General features: G+C 33.9%; 1 protein-coding gene across 4 annotated transcripts in view; it reads left to right on the top strand.

The window, feature by feature from the left end:
* LOC142335219 (neuronal acetylcholine receptor subunit alpha-9-like) overlaps window positions 1–20347 on the top strand; it is a 133570-nt gene that overhangs the window by 62695 nt on the left and 50528 nt on the right. For 3 of the 4 annotated variants that reach the window (XM_075383614.1, XM_075383613.1, XM_075383615.1), the window contains one exon: window positions 9567–9621. In XM_075383614.1, coding sequence (XP_075239729.1) covers window positions 9567–9621 — 55 coding nt within the window. Of the gene's footprint in view, window positions 1–9566; window positions 9622–17916; window positions 17989–20347 lie in introns of those variants that run through there. The other variant, XM_075383616.1, reaches the window with a different exon arrangement.

Raw genomic sequence — 20347 nt, 5'->3', positions numbered from 1 at the left:
AATTATAGTAAGCGGGAAGCAGTTAAAAGTGATGAAAGAGTTTTCACAAGTGCTGAGTTTTTTTCTGAAAAATGGTACAGCACATGGATAATAATAATGAAAATTATTTTTTAATTTTGTACATTTAAAGGTATACATTTGATGCTGTAGTGTTGATTTGTTTGTTGTACAATCAACTCGATCAAACAGCTTTCGATTTTTTCCAATCTTTCCACTTTTTCCGTGAAAAAATGAAACTGAGTTTAGTGAACTTAAATTTATTTTTTTGCCCAGTTTCCTGCCAAAATAATTAATTTCTGTCATGATGTTTTTAAATAACCAGCTCTTGAACAGACTTAGAAAAGCGCAATGAATAGACAAGTGCTCTAGCAAATTATTTCTGACATACCACAATTTTTTAAGTATCAAATTTCAAAAATAACGTTTAGACAGCAATTTTATCGAAGACTTGTCAAGAAAGCAAAATCATTATCATTTGCAGCAAATGGTTTTTAAACAAAACAAACAATGCCTAAGGTGTTTCAACAGTTGACGAACCTAGCACAAATTTTATTGCATTTCATCGTTTTACATTTCGAAGTTTATTTTTCAAACGAGAAGTACTAATTCACTTTGCCCTTTATTTTTGCGATAAAAAATTTCAAATTATTTCCTGAAATGATCGAGAGATTTGCACAATTAGAGATGAAGACAAAAAAAGATTTTTCAATTTTCTTTACCAGTTAAGAATGGGTGCACCAGCTTGACAGTTTATAAAATAATTATGATTAACTGGTTATGAGTTACCACTGTCATTTTTTTCAGTGACCTTTATATTTTAAAATACAATGAATGCATGACATTCATTTACATCAAACTGTACTGCAAAAATTGCTGTTGGTGATGATAAATTTAATAAAACAAACGTGTTCAACGAGGAAATTAAGAGTTTTTCTGAAAAAAAATTTTCTCTGCTCAAGAAATTAATAGTATTAAATTGGTTCACTTTTATAAGAACAAAAATATATTTCAATTTTGCAGAAACCGCTTACTGCCACTTATCAACACCAACTGAAATAAGTCGTCCTTTTGATGCATTTTATTTTCTGGATCCACCATGGCTTTTCAAAAACTTTTATTTAATACTATTTCAGCCAGCTTTTTGTGAATAAATTGTTATCCTATCAACAAAGAATATTTCTGGAAACATACCCACAGCAATTGAGCCCACTTCAATATCCATTTAAAAAATAAATATTTCACGTGCGTCACAATATAAGCTTTGAACACTTAATTTGTCAATTTATTTATAAAGAAAAACCGATAAACTGTTTGGATTTGGTGAAAATGAATTCTTATTATTTTTTTTGTATGTTTTTAGTTTCCCCTGTTCACCTAGAGAAAACATTTGTTTGTCTGTATATGTATGTGGCGTGTGTGTCTGTGTGTGAGTCTCAGAGAAAAAGTGAAAGAGAAAGAGAGAGAGAGAGAGAGAGAGAGAGAGAGAGAGAGAGAGAGAGAGAGAGAGAGAGAGAGAGAGAGAGAGAGAGAGAGAGAGAGAGAGAGAGAGAGAGAGAGAGAGAGAGAATGAGTGTGAGTGTTGGTGTGAGTGAAAGTGAAAGTGGGTGTGTGAGAGAGAGAACGGAAAGAGAGAGAGAGAGAGAGAGAGAGAGAGAGAGAGGGAGGGAGGGAGGGAGGGAGGGAGAGAGAGAGAGAGAGAGAGAGAGAGAGAGAGAGAATCGGTGACAACCTGCATGTTTCGGCTATTATTTTTCAAAATAATTTCAGGCATTGAGTGGGACTCGGAATATTGATTGATGGCAAAACATTAGCTATGACCACGATTATTTGATGGTTTTATTATTGTAAAGGGTTCATACATTGTTTTGTACCTCCAAAACTAGAGTAAAATAGAGAGTTAGCAATTGAAGCTCACAATCCGAACAAAATAGTTTTTTCCATGCTGTTTGAAACCCTATTGGGACCGGGATGTCTGCAATGCATGGACGTTAATTGATGTCGAGTTTATTTTAATTCAAAATGTTACAGTGTATAATCGATAAAAACTCTTAAGCTTCCGAGGGTAATAATGCGCTGCTGAAAACCTTGCTCATAGTTAAGATGTTAGTTTCCAATTGACTATTTCTCGGTCAGAGGGTTGATATAAGAACAAGTTTCCGCCAATTTGAGCGAACTCTTTAAAATGAGGTAGAGTATTTAACGACCGTTTTGACTAAAACCCTCAGTGTTTATAGGCAATTTTGTACGACATATGCAGCTCAGAATTTTGTTTGATCCCGCCTTTTGATTACTGTATTAAGCTAAATTTCATTATCGAGGTGTCGCATTATTTCAAACCGAATCTGTACAAGAAAAGGTTCTTACTTTCATGAAACGTCTCCACGAATTCAGGAATTATTATCTCCACTGATCCTTTCTATACCTATAAATATATGAGTACTCATTATATGCAGTGGTTATTATTTCTTATTTCCGAAAATGTTTCTACAGTAAAATCTCTTGATTGCAACCTAGATGAAGATTTATCTCATTAACCTTCAAATGGGCTTTTGAATCTACTTTTGGAAACGGTAATGAGTGGACTGTGGAAAAACTTGACGAACAAGAGAAATGAAAAATAACTCAATAATAGCCAAAGATTTTTATTGCAACTTAATATTCAGCAGACGTCTTCATCAAACAGCTTAATATTCATGAATAAATGAACTCTCAATCAACATGTGAATGAGTTTCTTTCAAAATCATGACAGTCCAAGAACGTCATTAAAAACCATCCGTGATGGGATTTTTAAGAAATCAATATTTACTAATTCTTCCTGCGGATGCTATCCGTTTCTGCTGCTTAAAACAAACAAAATATGGCAAAAAAATTGTTATGAAAAGGCCAACTTTAATTTTTGTTTGCAGCTTGCTGTCTCTTATGACCGGGTTAAAGATTTCTATCGTGCGTATTATTGTTTAACGTGACACCTTTTAGTCGGAAAAAGTATTGACGTGATAACAAAAACAAAAAAGCACTTATAACAAAAGAAAAATTCAGAACACTTTTCAACTGAATCTATGCTTCTGGAAAATTTATCGAAAATGCTTTACGGCATCAAAAGAATTAAATTAAATTCCAGGCATTGACTTTTCGCTATCACATTTACTACAGTTCACTTCCTCAAAAAACGTTGCTGAAGAAAATAAGTTTTTTAGTAACCAAATGTACTTTATTATGAATTATATAGTATCTAAAGTTATCTAAACAAATTATTTTGAGATCCATTAAGATGGCGGTATATCAAATAGTTAAGGGTTTTTAATCCTTTCAAGTTAAGTAGACTAAAACATATTTTATGAATTCTCTGTTTTGTATGTAATGATTTGAAGCAGATACAAACATAAGGCGAGAAAGTTAAAAAGATAAGATGTAAGATATGGATGAAAAAGAATTCAGCATTTGGCAGTTAATATGCAAATCAAGAACCTTAAAATGTTATCAGCAAAAAGACTGTGAAATTAACAAGGACGCTCGGCAATGAGCGTTTGCGCCTAATATTCGATTCTCGCTTATCCACATTTTTGACCCAATTGCCTACCAAATATGGAAGATATTTTAATTTACAACTAACTTGATTAACATAACGGTGGTTATCAATACAATAGATCAACAGTTTATGAATCTCATTTCATCAGCATTTTTTATTTTTCCACATGTAAAATGATTTTTTTTATTCTCCCCACTTTGGTCAGGTAAGAATAAAAATAGTAGAAATGCACATTAATGAAGTTTTCTTTTGCTGCAATCGTTTTGGCGGCTCATCGTCAAAGGACCAATCTGCGCTTTTCTTGTTCTGAATTGGTTAATAAATCTGGCCAATAAGACCGCGTCAAAATCATTGAGGCAGACCCCTTGATCAAATCTGTCGACAATGATTGCAACCGTAATCAAACAGTCGAGCACTCAAACAGCAAAATAGTTAACTAGGTAGCCCGTGCCAACAACATTGCCGCTGATCCCCGAATAGCGGTGATTGACAACGATTGCATCATTTTATAGAAGGCTAAAGACAACCCCTGCGCTTGGAAAGAACGGTTGCCACTTAACACAGCCAACCGCTCGAGTGTTTTCTTGAAGGTTGCCGATATTCCGCCGAGGACTCCAATTGCAAGGGGAACAATTGTTATTCCCATTTTTGCGCAGTTATCGTCGTGGAGGCAATATTTTCTTTCATCTGCCGCATCAAGCGCGTATCCTGCCTTTGTTGCCGCATTAAAGAGAGAGTTGGATTGCAGCGACGAAGTAACAGTTACATCAAATGCAGCAGGTTTCCCCGGTTTCCAAGTCTGAACAAAGATATCTCCGGGGCGTGATTGGCTTTCTGGAATGAGGTTCTGTTTTTCCACTACCGGTTAGAGATTCGAAGGTGAGCAAGCAGAAACTATTTTATCTCGAATCCGGTCATGTATTGCAATTGCGTCTCCTCGACCGTGACACGCAATGGCATGATCCCCATAGATATCAAGAACTCCTGCTTTACAGATTGGGCACTTCTTTTCGGCGTTGTAGACAAGGTCACCCAAACTCTTCTTTGCACTAATTCTAAACTCATTTGGTGCCATACGAAGCCCAAGAGCTGGAATGGGGGAGCAGACAACCAAGCTCTAGCATGTCGAACAGACAATGAGAAAAATCGGGCAGACTCTCTCTCAAAAGCTGGATTCTCTTTGAGACCATGAAATTTTTAATTATCAAGAGCATGTTTGATCGTCTTTTGCGAAAAGTTTGAGATGTCCAGTTGTGCTATACTGGAATAAAGATCTTGAAAAACATGGCAGTTTTTTGGGCTTTCACCGGTTATTGTTGAAACAAGATCCTCAGATGAGAGAACAGAACCAACGTATGATGATTTATACTGGTCTTGGCATTGGCGAAAACCCAACCCTGAAAGGGTTATGGGCAGGGGTGCTTCAGTCTAGGATTCTTCTCGAAGAACAGCTCCAAGGATATTCTCAAGTTTTTCGCGCTGTTGGGCATCAAATTCATTTAGGGATTTAATAACTGGACTTGTGGGCGTTTGACAACGCAAAGAATACACCATTTTGGGGACCCCAATGCAATGGTGTAGGATACCTAGGGCGCACTGAGGGTCATCAAGGTAGTTCAATTTTTCAAATATTACCCTTATTTTCCCTATCCTTTCGTTAAGTTTCATGCAGACAAACTGTGGGGTTCCTAACGCAGCTCCAAGAACCTCAAGGCCCGAAATATCATTTCATTTTTTCTTATATCTAGTCTGTCTAAATCTACCGGGGACCACAGTTCGCACTTATCGACCCTGACGTGGAGGCCGCGATCACGTCCGAGCTGGCATAGAATATCCCAAGATCTAATGAGATCCTTCTCTGAGCCCACAAAGACACCATCTTCTAGATACCAAGAATGTTGTTGAAGCTCTGGCGAAGATTCTTGAATTTTTTCTATATTGGGCCAGAGCGTCAGAGAGAAAAGCAAAGAGCCCATTGGGTCGCTTTGTTGGATACCGATTTCACTACTAACAACAAATTTGTCAAAGAATAATTGGCTGTGTTGTGAATAACAGAAATTGGTAAGAGCGGCAATGCCAGCTACTGAACTGGCAACGGATTTTAGCATTTCACTGCATTTTTTTGAATTGAATGCATTACAAAAGTCAATTTGCAAATTACCCGAGGAACTGGACGAGGTAAGAATTTTTTCATAGGAAAGTTTAGTCGAATAAATAATGGATTCCGCTCCACCCTTCACTCCGAAACCCAATTGCAAGCTCTGGAAAAGTTCATTTGCTTCTAGATTTGCTTCACTTTTGGCTAAACATTTAGCTATTAGCCTCCTCAAGACTTCTCCGACTGCAATAGGGCGAATACCGCCTTTCTTTTTCAACAAGGCTGATATTGATGCACTACAAAGAACTTGTGAATCAATTTCAGGAAGTTCCCCACGGCAAGATATGTTTACCAACTTAGTTAGTACACTCAAAGCAATTATGGACTGATCTGAAGCGGTACACTGTACAGCATGCAAAAGATGTTCTGGAAACATTTTTGAAGGACCAGCGGCTGTAAGTCTAGAAAATGAGTGCAGCTGTTCCGAAACATTTTCTTCGCTGAATTATGGGCTTCTGATGAAAAACTTTTGACTACAATAGGCTTTCCTTCAGTGGGATGCAATTTTTTCAAATTATCGAGAGTTGCCTTGTTGACTGGTGCAAGCCATCAGAAGCCCAAAATTTTGCTGCTCTGCCATATTGGCCCTGGAAACACTAATTTTTTTGCATGTTTGATAATCTCTTCAGAGCTTGTATCGTTTGATCGATTGGATGGTTTCAAAGAGCAACCTTCGTTCCATAGCCCTCCAAAGTCTCCGCTGTTCCAGCGATTAATTCTTTCCAGAGAAAAGCTCTGACCAAATATACCGTACATTGATTGGGACATAGCGGATAGTTGGAACTTAAGTGTGCAGCAAAGTTTTTGTATCTGGAAGGATATCGTCCGTTCTAATTCTTTCGAAGTTCAAACCAGCTAATGCTTTGTCTACATAGAGGGCGCTCTCAGTATTAATTATGAAATCGTCGACTTGGTCTGATAGTTCCTTGGAGATTCTTTTCAATTTACTTAAAAGTTTTTTGAAACACCAGAGGGACCATATTGATTTTGAGTTGATCCAAGAGTCGTAATCAGGGTCCCATCCAAAGTATCCCTCTTTCGTTTCCTCTAAAAAATGTTCTTATACCTGGATCTTATATAATTTGTCGGCTGTGCGAGGAATAAATAAAATAGAGCCAGGTGAAAGGTGAAACCTATTTTCTATTATAAGGGTGGACATCTGTTGAGTTAGACCACTGCTTGTGTTGAGGTTTACCTCAATCTCGGAACCAATGTACGTCTGAGGTGAATTTTCAATTGTCAAAGATTTTTTTGTTCTTAAACTGTACTTCATTTTTCAGCGGGCAAAAAACTGTTTAAAAGAAAACAATATACCATTTCTCCTCTTTATTAACTGCCACAGTACTAAAAACTGGAATTATCTCACCAGTGAATCTGCAACTTGAGACTGAAGGAGTTGTTCCACCCGGTAGAACTTCGGCCCCCACAGCAACACACTGCTGAGTCGACTTCTTGTAGCAGACCCCAATTATAGGATAACAGCCACTGAGTTAAAAAAAAACGGGGGTTCAATTTTGGGCGCTATAGATTCAATTTTCAAATGTGGATTTTTCTCAGTTCTTGTTTAGGTCGTTGAATTTGGGAGATCAACTGGACGCACGTGCACTTAGATCATCTTCCTAGATTGTATTATTCGAAAGTTAATGATCTAAAAAGTTTCAAAATGCTCTAAACTCAAACCACTAATCGAATAAGATAATCCCACTTTAGATTGTCCATGAGACTTCCCATTAGCAAGACTGCAAAACAAGACAAACAAAAACGAATGACAATAACAAACATCAATTACGACCAAATGTCAATATCTACCTTTTTTTTAAAAAAAAAAAGAATCTTCTAATAGCAAAAGCAAAATAGCATCAGATGAAAAGTGGACTGAAAAAAATAACCTATAATTAGCTAGACAACAGGAAAAACCAGTCCTTGAAAACACTAGGTTTCAAGTAGATAAAAGAGAACAAATTATAAAGTTAAAAAAATTCATGCATTTTTGGGAAACAATTCAATTCAAATTTGTCAAAAGCATTAGTTATCAACTGAATTTATTAAATTGGTTCATTTTTAATTCGACGTTGAGTCACTGAGATCTTTCATTCTCCCGAGTATGTCACACGACTACAAAGAACTATAAATACAATCAAAAAAAATTTGTAATAAAACGGTGCTAAAGCCCTTCAATAATGATATATGTCCAATTGCGCCTTCTTTCGATTCAGTTAATGCCATATCAGAGGTATCATTAACGTGCTGACGTGATAAGACAACAAAAAACCTTGAAAATTGGAAAGTGTAGAAAACCGTTAAAAATTTTAAGAAACCTCATAATTTCTGAGCCAAAAATCATTACTTAAAAAATAAATACGCCAAAACGACTAATTTTCAATTATTTCGAATTATATGCGCCCTTTTTTGCGGAAAATTAGCTACAGGAGGTCAGAAACGGGATAAAATGTGGCGAAGCTCAAAAATGCATTGTTGTTTTTGAAAACAATCATATTTTAAAAAGATCTAATAACCAAAAAATTTCAACTGAAAAATATTGACGGAGAAATTAACTTATGTAGAACCAAAAATTTATGTCTGAAGTTTTTATTTTTGTGTTTTCGCTAAACTAAACAAACTGGACTAGGGGAGCATTTTTGGTGCCATTTTTGATGAAAGAATGGAAAATATGAGAAAACATAGGTAGTTTATTAGTAAAAAAAAATTGAGCAAGCACTTCAGCAAGATTGTTTTCCGACACAAAAAAGTAATCAGGAGCTTACTCATCTAAAGATATCAGTTACAAGTGTAACAGAAGAGTCAATAAATGCAAATTAGTCAAAAATTACATAATATCGGTCTTGTTTTTTGAATCAAATATTTCCCAAAACAAGATCCAACGAGAGTTTTTTGCTCAAAAATGCAACCGCCAGCGTTGCCGATTTAATTTTTCCTACAGAATTACAAACTAAAACAATTGGATGCGTGTCATTGACGCGTGATTTCACAATTATAGTCCATATTCAAGTCCTCACAAATTCAATTGTGAAGTCAGAGAATATCTATTTGAATTAGCTTAGAAGAATTCTAAAGTACAGATAATACCCATATTGTTGGGCAGTGTTTGAGAGATATCAAATTGAAGCCCCGCTAGGGACTTACTAAGCTTGGTGAAATCACGTTTATTGTAATTCAATATTATTTTATTATTATTATTATTATTATTATTATTATTATTATTATTATTATTATTATTATTATTATTGTGTTAAAATATTAAAATACATTATTATATTATTATTAATTCGCTGTCTTGAGATCAATTCAAATAGATAGTCGTGTAATTATTCTGATCTAGTATGGCATGCCCTATCATATTTGATGCGACATGTAGTTTTTTTCTGCTTTATCTATGGCCCGTAGCACAAAGTTGAAACACTGTCGAACGTTTCAAACGTCAAGTTCAAATTTAAAACATGCATATATCGGCATTTTAATGTTAATACTCTTGCATTTCAACTTTATGGGACTAACTATAATCAGAGTCAGCAATTCGCAGCAATCCTCGTCTCACAATGCTCTGTCAAGTTAATCATAAGCTTTTATAGCGTAGCCCACAAAGTTGAAATAATCGATTTTTCAAAAAAAAAACTGCCCTGATAAATCAGTTGCATGCGCAATTGCATGTTTTGGCGTTTTTCGAAAGTTCGATTATTTCAATTTTATGTGACAGATTATAAAATCTTAACTGTTCATTTAATGCCTGTGTTACGGATTTTGAAAAGGTCTTCAGACCCTATAAGACAAATTAAAACAGTTTCCCTTCATTTCATCAAATTTTACTTGATAAAATTGCTTGAATGTTTGATAGTTAATCTGGTGTCGTTGTGTTTCAGATGCAGACAGTGTCAAGTCCAAAATTCATCTTCACTTCTGGGCTGAAATGGTCTGGTTAGTACTGGTTATAATTAGTTAGCCTCTTTCCCAATACCATTTGGAAACCACCACATATGACTACTGCTGTTCTTAATACCAGTTGAAATTGAGAACTTAATTTATACCAACTGATCGTTACTCACTGGGATTACAAGCCATAAAACCATCACTAGACTGGATTGCAGCATCGCAGTAATCTCTGCTCCGTAGGGTTTATTAAGACGTTATGGTCATGTGTGCTTTTCATCACAACCCCGGGCTAGAATTTGATCTATGTGATATACTAGTTTGAAGAATATTTAAGGCTATTAGAGACATCATTCGCTTATACTTTTACTTTATTTTTTTCGCAGAATATAATAATAATAATAATAATAATAATAATAATAATAATAATAATAATAATAATAATAGTAATAATAATAATAATAATAATAATAATAATAATAATAATAATAATAATAATAATAATAATAATAATAATAATAATAATAATAATAATAATAATAATAATAATAATAATAATAATAATAATAATAATAATAATAATAATAATAATAATAATAATAATAATAATAATAATAATAATAATAATAATAATAATAATAATAATAATAATAATAATAATAATAATAATAATAATAATAATAATAATAATAATAATAATAATAATAATAATAATAATAATAATAATAATAATAATAATAATAATAATAATAATAATAATAATAATAATAATAATAATAATAATAATAATAATAATAATAATAATAATAATAATAATAATAACATTGAATTCAACCAAACATGGTTACAACCAGCTTGGTAGTCCCCAGATTAGGGGAGAAATCAAGTTTCAATAATTAAAATTTCTCGAAAATTTTCCATCCTGAAGGGTAACTTTTATTTTTGAATCTTTTCAATGCCTCCCCTTCCAAAAAGTTCATCTCTTCGAGGTATGGTTGTAACATGGTTACAACCAGCTTGGTAGTCCCCAGATTAGGGGAGAAATCAAGTTTCAATAATTAAAATTTCTCGAAAATTTTCCATCCTGAAGGGTAACTTTTATATTTGAATCTTTTCAATGCCTCCCCTTCCAAAAAGTTCTTCTCTTCTTTTCTCTTCGAAACTGACATGAATTTTTGTGTGGTTAAGAGTTAGCAAAACTGTTAAGTTGAGACAAAGAATTATTGTATCGGGCTACTCTATTAAAGTAATTATCTTCAGAACGTTTCCTAAATGTTTTTCTTGCTTCAATAAAAAACTTTTCACTTGATCTGGTCTTTGGACAACCAAAAGTTATTGACCAGTGGTCTGACACATTCATAGAACTTAAGCCTATACAGGCTAATTTTATGTCAATGTGAGACCTCTCGTGTTGGAGAGGATAATTGCATTTAAATGTGGTTCCAATTTGAAAAGAATGATTTGTTTGATTATATAAGATATTTAATATTTATCTAATTATTATAATATAATTATTATAATCATCATAACTTAATATTTTAAATTAAACCTTCAATTAGTGTGATAATTTTTGGGACCGGACAAAAAATCGAAAGGACAGTAGATCGAATTTTATACATTTTGCAATAAATAGGACAGTAGATTGAAAGTGAGTACGAACAGTATAAGGTATTCTAAATGACAAATTTTAAGACGTGCTTTACTAATTTTAAACCGTGTGAGTAGCTAATTTTTCCATGCCTCAGCGGCCCGTAGAAATAAATATTAATATATCACAACCGAAAAAAAACAAAAATCGATCTAGTGTCTTTCGATCTACTGTTTTAGCCCCGATAATTTTACCCTCTGGTTCTGACCCTTGTTGACCGAAACCTCGACTGACTTTTAATAGCACCAAACGTTAAAAATATTGCAAGTTTTTAGATAATTAGCGTCTACTCTCGGCAAAATGATAGCTTCAAAACTGCTGTCCTTTTTCATCTTTATTATCTTACCAGGTTGGAAGACAAACTTGCGTCACTTTTACAGGCAAACTAAATGTGAACAGATTTTTGTTTCAAAAGATGCGTTCAACTATGATCAGAGGTCATTACATGCAGTTCACTTCATTTAGGACTCATTAGGCTACTTTATCTTGAGTCTTTTCCAACCCCCCACTTTGTTCAATTACCATTCAACTCTTAAGAGTACCAAATAAGCAATTCTATTGAACCTGTCAGTTGATGTCGTTTTATCCTAGTGTGCGGACAGGTCTGATGTCAAGCAAGGCTCATTCTTTTTAAATCGTTGTCTAATGGAAGAGTGACGCAATTGGTTTTACGGAGCAGGTGAAACGGATATCATGACGGAAAAAGTGTGGTTTCCGCTATTAAGAGTTACCGTATGAGACAATATTTTGAAAATGTAAAATTACATTGAAGGAACATTGAGCATAGAATACGATGTGGACGTAATAGCATGTAGTAGTTACAGGAACAATCGAGCTTATATCAGAAAAGCATTATTGTTCTTATTTATTAGTTAGAATGAGACCTATGTAACGTGGTCACTTTTTTGTTCCGACAATTTTCGCCTCTTTTGGGGGTATCCCTGAGCCTCATACCGTTTGACGTCTCTGTGGAAATAGCAGTCTAATACAAAAAAAAAATTTCGTGGTATCAATTATTTTGAAAAAAGTGCATTTCAGGTTAATTTGACCAAATTGTCCGTTATTGAGAATCTTTCAGGGTTTCGCGACTTTTCTGATTTTTGCTATTTTTGTCAATTGCAAAATGAAGCAAAAAAATAGAGTATTGTCAATGGTTCTTTGTTTTATGCTGTTGATACTTTGCAGAAAAATGGTAAAAAATATGAACATGCTTACGCTAAAAGAATTAAAATTTCATAAGAAGTTTTGTCTTTGGCAGTTATTAGTCCTCGATTAATTTTTGTTCGGTTAATTTTTATGCTTAACTTGTATTCATAGAAAACAAGGAGACAAAAAATTTGAGACAATTTGGTGACAATTTTGCTCAATTATTGATTTCCTGTAAGTTTTGAAAATACCATTAAGTATTGAGTTATGTAGTCCCTGAAAACCCTCCAGGAGAAACTTTTTTTTTGATATTTCAAACATACTTGGGGTCTCTTTCTGTTGCCAATTTAATAAAGTAACATGGTACCAAAAACGTTTCTCTTTTTTTTTCACATCATTTTCACAACACATCTATACCAACCCATGCCAGTGATTTAGTTTTTGCCTGCTTCAAGTCATTTGAGATGTGGAAAAGTCATTCAATGTCTCATTTAATTCAACTCATTCGGTTTTCAGGTTTGTTTGTTCCTGTTCAAATTTCAGCATTTTTTTCAATTTTCCGCCGACTTTTTTTGTTTAAATATCTTGCAGTCCTTTTGCTTTAAAATGAGATTGCTGATTAAGAAGCAGCAATTTGAAACCGTTTTCAAATTTTTATTTTTGTGTAGTCGATTTTTTTAAAATTGTATCGAAACAATGTCTTCGAAAACATTTTTGACCTCTTCAAGGCGAAAATCCCATTTCTTTCCTTTTTGAGCGTTACTTGTTTCCATTGTAATGTGTTTCAAAAGGCGCTCGGGTTTGTAACAAAAATTGCACAAATGATTGCGTCAATTTGTTTTAGAAACTCATCCTTTTTTGAAAGCAATTCTTTACATGAGTTCAAATTTTCTAACAGTTTTGTTGCGTCTCACGTGGTTGACGGTTTGAATTTTTAAACCAATAGTTGCTATGATTTGCATTACCAAATTTGGTAAGAATCTAGTATTCCAAACCGAATGAAGCCTCAAGTTCTGTAAAAATTTAGAAGTTATCAGTATTTTTTTAAAAATTTTTACCGGTTTTTTAGCAAACTTATTGTTATAAGTACTTTAGATTATCACAGTTGCAAGGAAAGTACCTGCTTGTTAGTAATTGTTTTTGAGATATCATACCAGGAAAAAACACAAAATATCTGGAATCATAGATATTTTCGGATATGAGTTTGAACGAGTTTTTGAACAACTGACGTCAACTTTTTTGTTGAAAAAACGTTTTTTGATCGTATAAATAACTTCTCGAGTGCCAGAATCATAGAGTTTTCAGTTTTCTTTTTGAGTGATAAAGCGCATCTATATTTTTGTTTTTCATTTTTGGTTTTCGAGCATCAATTTCAAAGGAAAAAATTCATCATCTCTGAAACTGTTTGCTTTTGAAATATGCGTCTTAACGAAAAAAAACAAAGTTGGATGACCTTTTGAAGACTAGTGAATAATGAACAACAATGCTTTTGAAACTTCCAGTAATTCTCACGTTACTATACTGCTTAAAACCGTTTAAATTTTGTTGGAGAAAACTAAGTGCACAAAAAAAACACTGGTAAAATTTACTTGAAAAATATAAATTTCTATGTAAATGATAATTCTATGAAATAAAACTTTTCCATTCGCAATCTTTTTCTACTCTTTTGATAAAAATGATAGACATTTTTGTTAGCGCCAGCAAATTTTTAAAAATAATATCAATGAGAGTTAGTTTATTCTAGGCATTTTTGATCTATAATTGTTTTCTTTCAAAGATTATTTTAGATGAGTTCACTTTTGAGACAAACTTTCATTGATACAAGCTGAGTGTATTAATTAGATATAAATACTCACCGATTTTGAAAGCAACTCTAACATGAAGTTGAAACTATACATTGTGAAAAGTGCACTCAGAATTTGTTCAGTAAAACGATGAAAAAATGCAGAAGAATAAAATGAGCCTTAATTACTGGCGGGGCTACACTTTTTTGTACGATTTATTTATGGATAAGATGAGTGTTTGAATGACTCCTCATGAATGGGATCGATCTTGTCAACAATGGTCTCCCCTATTGGAACAGTTTTTTAAATAATCTAAATAAAATTTAAGCAAGCAATTCATTGACTGATTAGAACTTATCTGAACCGTAGGCTTATTAGAAAATCGTAGGTATTGTGTAATATAATATTGAGTATAATTTAGAAGGGGAGTCAATTCTGTACTACCCAGGTTGAGGTCCCATCCGGAAGTGACCTCTGATTAGACCAAGTCCGACGCACACGGTGTGTTCTCAGACCAAAATTACAGAGTCGAGGTTTTGGTTCCGGATGGAAATGGTCTGATCAGTGGCATTTTTGGTCTGGGGATAGTCTGATCAGAGGTCATCTGAAGCGCACAATCTTCTGGACAATGGTCTGATTTGGGTCTGATCAGAGGTCATTTCCGTCTGGCAAGGTCTGATCACAGACAGTTTCGAGAGCACTTCGAGCGCATACGGTGTTTCGAGCGCACATTAGTCTGATGAGAGGTTACTTTGGTCTGGAACGGTCTGACCAGAGGTCACTTCCGGATGACACCTCAACCTGGGTAGGGACGAAAGAGGAGGCGATTGTTGAAAGGATCCAATGTGAGCTGAACCGAGTTTTTATGTTGAAAGACTTCTGTTTTAACGTTTTAACGCTGTTTGCTCGTTTTGGTGCTGTTCCTTTGAACGCTTTATCTTTAATTTTCTCTGTCGTGGTTTTTGCATTTTTAGTATAGTACTATTAAAAATCAACCCCCTTGAAATACTTTTGCAGAATGAAATTGGGCTGAAAAAATGATTAACTGTAGCAAAACCCTGGACGCCCTTTGAGCACAGTAAGGCTCCAAAGTTAAACATACAATGCTTTCACCACATTTAACAACTGGCGTTATTATAAAATGTTGTCTGGGAAGGAGTCATTTGAACGTTTTACAGACCTCGCCGTCATTTTACAGCCTAGCACAGTGACAATCTGCCGAGTAATAGTTTAAGCAAACGCCGCCTTCTCCAATTTTATCCAAAATTATCTACCCTTACCAAACTGCAGTCCGCTGCAATAAATAGGACATTATATTTTACTATACCCCTGTCCATGATCAAGGCTCATAATATGCATAAAAGTCGTAAACGGAGCTGGTTCAAAGACATTTTTAATGGCCAATATTTGCCACCTTATGCTGTGATAATGCATAAATTCACTCAAAACATCAAACACTCACTCTTTCATAGAAATTGATGCGAGCCTGATTAGAGTCGTAAACTGAAATATGTCGTAAAGTCGTGAAGTTTTTGCCCTATTTCAAAGTATTTAAAGTGGAGTATTTAAGCGTATAAAAATATTAGTTAAAGATAAGGTCAGTTAGGACCAAAGAGTTGGCATTAGCAAGTGCATTTGACAAAAACTAATTGTTTACTGAACCATAGTAAGTATAGTAAATCATTATCTAATAATAGAATTGATAAAGCAGTACTGTCAAAAGAATCATAAATCTGTATTTTAAGAATTAGCATTGGGTTGTTTATGTAAATTTTCAGAGTAATAAATAGAAACCTCTATAATCCTGACTCATTTCTCAACTCCTTCAGGATCCCTTTAAAAATTGATAAAAATGATTGATTGTTTAAAGTGTATCTTTGTTGAGTCTAAGTTCTGCTTTTCTGTGGATAATAGATCAAAAACCGGTTTCACATGTCGAATAGTTTTGACGCTATTTTTGATCCCGGTTCCGAGCAGGTCTGATAGACACTGCTCGATTTAAAAACACCGGGGCACCTGCGGTTCAGCATATTCTAAAAGCATTTTGTCCTCAAGAATAGAGTAGGAAATACAATTGCTGCTCGTTCTAGTTTCGGTTGAAAAAACCAAGCAAAGTTAGCTTCATACACTAAAAACATCGGCAAACAAAAGCGACGCGGTCATCATTTCACTCTAACAACTCTACTCACTTCGTACATGATATTTTTCCAATATAGCAGTTATACCTTTCTATTTATTTCAGTTAAAAATCATCACAGTTTTTTTAGCAGTAAACGATCACACTAACTCCAGTAAAAACTTTGGACTGCTTTTTAAAAAGAATAAAGTGCACAATTTAAAACAATGTAAGATATACTTGATCACACATTTCGAGCATCTTAAGCGTTTATTTGTCCGTGAAGCTTTTACCTAAGACTCTCAACGGCCACTCTTGAGAGACGTTGGAAAACGTTTTTAACTTTAGTTGAAAAATCTACATCGAATTTCTTAATTCACCAATGAGTTTAGAAGCAGGAAAATAGTTTGACCTTTTTTTGGTATCGAACGTGACTTTTACAATTGAGTTGGTCTAATCAGGAATTGTTTTGTTTGCCATAACTTAGTTATCTATTCTGAGGTATAGAACTGATTCAATTTGAAACCAGGTTCCAAGTTTATGAAGAGAACCTAATTAAAATTGAATTTGATATTGATACAATTGAGACTTTGCGCATATTAACAATTCAAATGTTCAATCCCAAATGTGAATGATTTTCGTGGACATTGGTTACTTATTTATGAACAAGCTGCGTCTTTATTCTTGTGTTCTTTTCAGAGGACAAAAGCGAAAGGGGCGGTTGAAATTGAGAATGAGATGAATGACCTATTGTAAGATCTCGTCTTTTTATCTCAACTGTTTGTATACTTGCAGTAACAATATTGTGAAATAGCGAAAATAGTGACGTTCTTTGAAACGAAGACGAGGCTTCGATTTCACCAAAGCAGAAAATAGTCAACTTAATTGTCAAAATTCATACGGATTGGCGAGAGGGCCCAGGAAATTTTTTGCCCGAGCCCGCCAATTAGCAGTCGACATTAAAGGCATATTTTGTCATAATTAAGTAGACAACCTAACCCCATGATCGGTTGTGATAGTTTCATATCAAGTCCCACGGGCCGCTAGGGCATGGCCATGGCCCTTAAGGCATGACCAAATGATTATATTGCTAATTTAATAGTCCTTATTTTACAAAAGATTAAAATCGGGGTGAAATGATAGAGGGGTTAAATGATAGGAGGTTAAATAAATAGGGGTGAAAAAAAGCGGAACACCTTTCCCCATTAACTCCAGCTCCCCGCCTTTCCACCCGCCAGTACGCTTTGCAATCCCAAGTTGTAAATTGTATATGAAATACACAACAAATCATTATGCGTAAGAAATGCGGTTGAGAGTTTCCTATATCATGCGAAAGCTAAGCTTGGGGGGGGGGGGGGGCAATAACGGGAAACAACCCCTAACCAGTTATCTTCAATATGAAAATCTTGAAAAATGATTCTAAATTTTATGCAATTTTTCGATTCGGCTAAATGACACCAATCGAGAATATTTTCTCAGTTTCAAACTGGCACAGCACTGGTAAGAGGAGTAACAAGAGTAGCGGTAGTAAATTGAGCAGTACTCCGGGCTAGTTTCAGCTGGGAATAATTAATGTCCCACCACTGCACAGACTCAAGATTGCTGTGATTTTGACATTTTACACAATATAGGACACGCGGGATACAGAACATGAATCATGATTACAAATTTTGCATTTCCTCAACTTCAGTTGAGGTCAAGTCATGACTATCGCGATTAATGTAAGTTTTAAATTAATTTTTATAGTTTTTTTTCGCTGCTGCATGTGAGAATCACAAAAGCTACGCAGAACTGATTTATGTGCTAAAACTATTTCGATAACATCTTCCTGCATTTTGCACCTCAAAATTATAAAAAAAAATTATAATGAAAGTTTTTAAAATTTCGTTTTGTAGTATTTTATGGAGATATGTTGTTCGCAGCATTCTAGCAAAAAAGGGAAAGGAAGCACATTAGACACTCAAATCTGAAAGAGACTCCTCATGCGAACACTGATTGCCCAATTAAATTGTTTTTTTTTAGTGTTAAAAGGTTTTGACTATTGGTAGACAAACGAACAGAGGAGATGGATTAATTTTTTCCGCCATTTTGTTAAAGTTAATATTACATGACACTTAATTGTTACATAAGGTATTCGTCAATATAGGTATCCAGATTTAAGCCTAAGGGAAAATAATTTTCTCGCCCTTTTTTCGACAAGTTTAATTTGCAATGAAAGTCCTTTGCGTAAATGTCGCCTCATCTGAACTTTCAGTTGTACTCATTGACAAATGTTGTTTTATCTGTGAGCACATCCTAAAAAGACGGTTGTATAACATTGAATATTTAGAAACCTTATAATAGTGCGCCTATATACACACCATCAAATTGTTTTTAGTGCAACTTGGAAGGAAAAAATCCTAAAACGTTGTTTTATATCTGGAAACTAAACTGCTGGCTGTTTGTGAGTTTTCCATAAAATTTTGTGTGGTGCGCCGGTAAGTCCAGAATTTCGTGAAATTCTCTTTTTGCTTGGGACAAATATAAAACAATCATATCGTGAATATGACTTTTTTTCTGAGTTTTTTTTACAAGGTCATATGATTAAATAAATACAAATTATGCCCACAGTGAACTGATTATTAATTTTTGTTCTCTGGTTTTAACGTCTATTTTTATGTTGTAGATATGTGAAGGGTTTTAATCAATATTTTTCATCTGAGAATGCCCAAGGCTGATGATGGGTCGATTATATAGTCACAAAGTATTAGTAGGTTGATGAATCTGATCAGCTTGGAATTTCTTCCGAATCGTAATTAAAGCTTTTCTAAAACAGTTTTGTCTAGTCACAGGTATTAGACGTCTTTAATCACAGTGCTAATATTTCCTGTTTCCTTTGCTGAACACCTTATCATCAGATTTCAGAAAAAGCAATTATTGTTCCAACATTTATTCAAAAATGGGGGAATATATATGCGAGGCTGGCATTTTTTCTCCAGTCAAATTTTCACTTTTGGTTTACGCATCGTAGAGGAAAAAAGAAAGACACCAATCTGTAGCCTTCAGGATCTAGTGTCTATTTTTATACAAAAAACTATCAGAAATTTGAGAAAAGGGGGAACTCTGGAATTTTCGTTTCGAAGGAAAAATTGCGAAGGAAAAAGAACGATCGCTAGGGGGCCGGGCGGGTGGTTGTGAGATCGCATTGAAATTTAAGATAGCAACAAACAAACAAAATTGTAGTTAATTGAGTTAGAATGAATTGAGATTTTTCATTCATGCATGACATCTTCAAACCTAAAAATTAACAATTTAAACTATACGATCAAAAATTTCCAAAAAGATGAATAATTTGGATTTTTCTCAAAATTTTGTTTAAAAAACATTTCTATTCGTTTTTCTGCTTTCTGCTGGTTAAAACCTATTTTACAAAGAATTTTTTCCCTATATCAAAAATATTTTGCAATGTTGAAGACTTCGGGCAATTTAGAGCTCTCAATAAATTAACACTTGGTAAAAATTAACTTACAAAAATGTAAATTTAAAAGTAGAAAAACGTATTTTTTCTAAATTCCACAGCTTCTATAACAACAAGCTCTTCTCATTTGATCAAAACTTACCACTTGAGTAGTTTAAAAACTACCAAAACGTAGAGAACTAGTATCATCAAACGGATATCAAATCAACCAATTTCATTGAAAAAAAAGAAGGAAATTTTTTTTTTATTTTCTTAAATCTGTATTCTCCATGACATCGAGGCAGACAGTTCGAACTAATCGTCTTTAGTATAATTAAATACAGTCAAAGTTGAAACTTAGAGAGTTTGTGGATTGTAAGGTTGATAAATTCAATACAATTTTTATGAAAATGAAAGTGTTTTTCTGTTTTCTGTGTTGCGAAATTGCACTTCGAACTAATTTTTCCAGTCTTTGGTCGTTTCTGTAAATTAAAAAAACTAATTTGTTTATTTCGAGTCGTTGATTGTACAACTGCTAATATGAGAAAAATACTCTTTTCTTTTCTTTTTCAGTTCTCATAAAATTATTAATTTTTCCTATTTCTTTAAAAATGCTCTTACATAAAAGACGGAAAAATACCGAA

The sequence above is a fragment of the Convolutriloba macropyga genome, chromosome 2, assembly GCF_964194025.1.
Source record: "Convolutriloba macropyga chromosome 2, txConMacr16.3, whole genome shotgun sequence".
NCBI classification, from domain to species: domain Eukaryota; kingdom Metazoa; phylum Xenacoelomorpha; order Acoela; family Convolutidae; genus Convolutriloba; species Convolutriloba macropyga.
This window is presented reverse-complemented; position numbering and strand designations above follow the sequence as displayed.